The sequence below is a fragment of the Gossypium hirsutum genome, chromosome A12 (assembly GCF_007990345.1).
Source record: "Gossypium hirsutum isolate 1008001.06 chromosome A12, Gossypium_hirsutum_v2.1, whole genome shotgun sequence".
NCBI lineage: Eukaryota > Viridiplantae > Streptophyta > Magnoliopsida > Malvales > Malvaceae > Gossypium > Gossypium hirsutum.
The window spans coordinates 9,707,933-9,713,577 of NC_053435.1; the positions used below are offsets into that span (position 1 = coordinate 9,707,933).

Genomic DNA, 5,645 nt, shown 5'->3' on the forward strand with positions numbered 1-5,645 from the left:
TATGTCTGATTGACTGTTTGCAAATGACTGATTGACTGAAAGGCACTCGTGCCTAAGAGAATTTTGTAGACATGACTGCTACTGTACTAAGATGGGCTAGGGCCCAAAAACTGATACTGATTCTAAAAAGGGCTTAGGCCCAGACTGTGACTGTCGAGAACTACCATTACCGTGTCTGACAGAGCCATAAGACTATAAAGTTACATATGGTCTGTATTTGTTTTAATCGGTCTGTAAGTATGCTCTGCTTTTGAACTGCTACTGGTTTTCTGTTCCCATTTCTGTAGTTTGTCTAGTTTGATCTCACACTGAGCTCGAGTAGCTCACCCCTTCTTCTGTTTCCCCTTTCAGGTACATTTCGAAGTTCTGGATGCTGGACTTAGTACGCGGAGGTCTCGGATAGTCACAACTTTGGCAAATTGGAAAATCAGATCGTGTTTTCTAGTTTTTTATATTTGGTTTTGAACTGTATGGTTTATAAACTGTGGTACATTTACTGTTTTAAACTTGTAGACGGAATCTTAACGATTGAGGGTTTTGACTAGTTTTGAAAATAAAAATTTTAAACAACTTGTTTTTGTAAAATTTTCTCACGATCACTTCGGTGATCAATAAAATTTTTGTAGTATCCCGAATTCGGTCTAAACTTCTAGGCCGGGTTTCGGGGGTTACACCTCCAATGTTTACACATTCTATCAATTTGATCCTAAATATAAAATATTCAACAAATTTAACCCTTAGTGTTTACAAAATTTGTTATTTTTGTTCGAATTAAAAAAGCTCAATAAATTTAGCCCTCAAATTTTACAAAATTTATCAATTTAGTTCTAATTCGATAAATTTTTGAAAGTTTTTAATTATTATAAATTTAGTTCTAATTAAAAAAAGCTGTGAATTTAAAAAATTCATTTCACTAAAATAACAATTTCTTTTAAAAATTAATCTTTTAGTATATGAATTACTATTTTAAACATTGACAATTTATATTTATATAAAAAATATTGATGTTGGTGGTTGACATTGTACATAGATAAATTTTTATATTGCTTATAATAGGAACATTTATTATTATTTGATAAATTAGAATTTTATAAATATATATTATTGATTAATCGATGATGGAAGATTATAAGAAAAATTAAAAAGAAATCTAGATGATTTATTTGTTTATGAAGTGTCATTATTTGTGTAGAAACAAGGGATTACTTGTTTTTGCAAATAGAAACTGTGGCTGTAATAGTGCTTGGAACTATGATCACCGTTTCAACCACGAAGCTAAAAGTGCGTAAAAGATAATGATTAACACCAAGATTGTTTATGTAGTTCAACTTCAATCTACGTCTGTGGGACCTTACCTAGAGCAATAATTCACTATCTTTCTCACAATAGAACTAATTATTTAAGTACTAACGCTAGTATAACACTCACTAATTTAGGGTTAGTTTAACATTGCTTTTAATAAGTGCTTTTAAAAAGTACTTTGAGAAATAAAATATCTATTTTAGACATAGTGTTATAAAGGAACAAATAAACATTTAAATAATGTTCAAATTAGTTAATATTATGATATTTTAATAATATAGAAAATAATTTATTATAAATTTTTGTTAATATTTTAATATATGAAAAATAAATTTTAAATATTTTTTAAGCAATTAATCAGAGAAGGGAAAGTATCATGTGTTGGAGGGGTGAAAACGTAATTAAGTTGTCAAAAGTGCTTTTGGGAGAGAAAAGTTAATTTTTTTATTTTTCCATTTGTGGAAAAGTGCTAAAATTTCCTTCAAAAGTTGTTCGTTTAGCATTTCTTTTGCTTCAAAAGTGATTTTCATGTCAAAAAAGTACTTTTAAAAAGCATTACTAAACACAACCTTAGTGACCTCACCGTTGTACAAAGACTAGATCACTCTTCCCCTAAGCTTCCCCCTTGAAAGCTTAGTTTTGCAATACAAGAGACTCTCTTGATTTCTTTACAAAACCAATACACACATAAAACATTCCTAACTTGAACAAATTTATGCTCTCTTAATCTCTCGGTCTCAAGATTACTCTCAATATATATTTTAACCTAGAAAAAGCTTAGGTTTATTAAGCTTTGTTTACAAATGAGTTACAATCTAATCATTTTTCTATAAAGTAAAGCTAAAAATCAGCATAGGACAATTTTTCCATAAGAGTTTTAGTGTAATTGAAAGTCTTCAATCATATAAAGTGACTTAACTTGTTCCGAAAATAACCTAACTTAATTAGCAAGAAATCAATCTTCAAGTCTTCAATTTAAACTCAAATGCTCTTTACATTTTGGGCTTTACTCGTCTAAATACCTTCAAAATAAATAGTCCAATGCTTTTATTTTAAAGTTTGTCGACTCGTCAAATAGGCAAATGGGACAATAAAACAATGCTTGAAGTTGTGACCACTGTTTTAGCCATAGAATCTTTCTTGCCATCGAATATGTCAACAATTTGATTAAATAAATAAAAAGAAAAGAAAAAATGTGTTCATTATTGGTTTGTTTAGCAAACTCTAGTGTGAAAACAAAATCCTCCACTGAAAAGATACAAATTTAATGAAATGGCTAATCGTTGTGGATAGTAATTCGAAGATTATATTTATTGAAAACATTTATAAATTTTTAAGGTTAAATTTATTAAAATTTTTAGAATTCGAACTAAAATGATAAATATTATAAATATTGATGGATAAATTTATTAAATATTTTATATTTATGATTAAATTAATAGAATGGCGTCAATATTAAAAAGCTAAATTAGTTATTACATCAATAAAAAGCTAACATCAACTTTCAAGCACTCATTTAATGGAAATTAACGGGAAAGTTTAATGATGCATTCACTTCGGTTTTCCATTCTGATCAGCTGAATTGAATTTCAAAGTTTTTAGAGCAATGATTTCCTTGGGCTGCTTTTCACTTGTCCTTTTTCTTACGTTAGATTTTGGAATTCGATTTACATTTATTTTTCTATTTTTTTCTCTCATATAATATTAGTATTTAAATTATCAATTTATTATTATTTTTAAAAAAATTAACTGTGTTTAAAACAATTAAGCTGTACACCTCTATACATTACATTTGATGATGTCACATTCATTAAAAACATTCAGATATATATGTAAAATATTTAAAATTATATAAAATTAAAAATACATATAAAATTTATAAATTTTTTATTAAATTAAAAAAGTTTGAAATTTTTATAATATATAAATTATATAAAATAAAAAATTGGAAAAAAAATATTTAGATTCAAAATTTTATAAAAATTATGAAAAAGTTATTAAATTGGAAAGATTTATAAAAATAAAATTATAATATATAGATTATATAAAATAATATTATAAAAAATTCTGTATAAAATATAAACAATTCATATATATATAAATTCAAAAAATAAGTAAATTTTATTAAATTCAAAATATTGTATAACATCACTAGATATATACATATATATTCATTGATGATCATGTTACCATGACATGGAGAAGAGGTAGAGAGATGACATGTTTTCATTGGTTCAGTGTGCAACCTTATATATCATCGTTGTTAACTTTTTAGAGAAAAACAATAAAATAAAAATAAATTGTACATGCATGAGATTCATGGTCATCAATTATTAATCCATTGCCATAATTTATTGGGTTTCTTCCTTATCTTGTTGTTGGTTGTGGATGATATCATAAACTTGTACGATGGGAGTGTCCTGTAGCAAAACTATACTAGTGTTGTGTATGTATATGGTCGTTTGTTTATTTTAGCTCCGATGCCCAACGAAGTGAGATAGCGCGATGGATTCAAATTTGAATGAAGGAAAAGTAAAGCCCCTTGATGGGGTTAGATTTATACAATAACCCTTATTTTTGTTTGCGCTGCTATATTACATTCCTATATGAACAAATTTATAGTATTGTCTGAAGAAGAAGACACTGCTTCAATGTTTATTGTTCATATCCTTCAAAGATCAAAGTAAAGAAATTGTAGTTCCTGTTTCCTTGTCTATGATATGGATACAGACAAAAGATATACTAAATAAATTCAAGTACTTGAATAAAGACATCAAAAGTAGGTGATGAATGGGTAGATTAAGTAAACATAAATCCTTACAAGAAGTACTTGCCATCATTTGCATTTTCATTGGTGTAAGGGACGTCCCTATTAAACGCCTGCAAAGAAATATTATCCAAGTCAAAATCGTGGAGGATCTGATCGGCGTTAGCTCTACTGCTAGAAGAGCTAAAGTAGGCATCGGGGTGAACATTGGGGAATGATACCGCATGATGTTGTTGATGACTTGGTGGATAATAATAATCGTTGGCAGCGGCTGGCATTACGGAACTTGCAGTCCCGCTCTGATTTTGATCACTCCCGAGAGCAAAGTTCAAGTTGATAGGGCCTCTTCTGTTGTTGGTTGAAAGGGGTGGTGTTGTAGGACAACCAGTAAATCGTTGCACTAAGGCTCGAAAATTGCTGGCGTCAGCATTGAGAAGGGTGGTGGGTGTTTTCTTGGAAGCTCTTGCCCGCCTTCTTATTGGCTTTGGGGAAGAACCCTTTGCCAACTGATCATCTCTTCCTGAGCTAAGGTTCAGCTGGTTGCTCTCCGAAGAGGCTACAATAGTGGCATCAACATCAGAGAATCCCAAGGATGATGATGCCGACATTTCATCCATACTTTGTTCATAGAATTGCATCCATTCACTGGAGGTTCCCGTAGAGGAGTTCATGGAAAGGAATAATATCAATTCACTGATTTTCGCTGCTATTTTTTTTTTTTGGGGGGGGGGGGAATTCTTTGATTATAGAAAGGAACAACTTTTAGCTTCAATTTGTTCATACATATATACTAGTGACAGATAATGTCTGGTCAAAGTAAACAGGTATACTCTTGACCCTGCTTACAGAGAAGATTAAACTGCTTGAGCCCAAAGCAGAGCAGCTTCCTGGAAACAACGTGTGTTAATATCAATTATCAAATGGGTCATCATCAACATATCACATGCCTATAGGCTAAGTTTAGACCTTTGCTTTTGGTGGGTCTTTGCTTCTCGGTCAACCTATTGCTTGAAAATAACAAATGAATTTAAAGTGTGGTTATTTTCCTCCGTTTTTCTTCTCCATTAAGTTGCATGTATACATAAGAACATGACGATACATGTCTTACACGATCAAATATAGATGAGTTTGAATTGAATTGAATTGGTGAGAGGCAATTCCCAGTAAAGGAGGCTGAATTTGCCCAAACAACATGCAAGATTGGAAATTGTAGGTTTTGAAAAGTCAGCATACCAAATATACCGGCTAGCTACATAATAAAAATGGGCAAGCTTCTAGATTCATATTTTCCACATTGCCCTCTTACATCAGTCCTATTCCATGCCAATCTCATGATAAATACATCCAAAATCAGTTTCTATCAAACCCAAACACAGAAACAAGTAATTATAGCTTGCTGGCTATTTCTGAGTTGCTGCCATGGGTTTCTCGTGAAGTAGAAAAATAAAGAAAGTTTGCAGTCCAGGGCATATTGATAATGAAGATGACATAACGGATAGCAAGTAGAATAAGAAACCATATATACTAATAATTGTTGAGATTACATTATGGTCATATTTACAGAAAAAACATAAAA

At 30.4% G+C, this 5,645-nt stretch overlaps 1 protein-coding gene across 1 annotated transcript; it reads right to left on the reverse strand.

Moving 5' to 3' along the window:
* Positions 1-3,824: 3,824 nt before the first annotated feature.
* LOC107927739 (VQ motif-containing protein 22) lies at positions 3,825-4,940 on the reverse strand. The gene is made up of 2 exons (XM_016858844.2): positions 4,291-4,940; positions 3,825-4,182 (listed from the first exon to the last, which is right to left on the reverse strand). Exons 1-2 carry the CDS (start codon positions 4,738-4,740, stop codon positions 4,120-4,122), a joined length of 513 nt encoding a protein of 170 aa, XP_016714333.2. The 5' UTR covers positions 4,741-4,940; the 3' UTR covers positions 3,825-4,119.
* Positions 4,941-5,645: the final 705 nt, after the last annotated feature.

Coding starts and splice junctions, on each gene's coding strand:
- LOC107927739 (XM_016858844.2), bottom strand. CDS start 4,740: ATGAACTCCTCTACGGGAACCTCCAGTGAATGGATGCAATTCTATGAA. Junction 4,183..4,290: donor GTCATCAACAACATCATGCG/GTATCATTCCCC, acceptor ATTTCTTTGCAG/GCGTTTAATAGGGACGTCCC.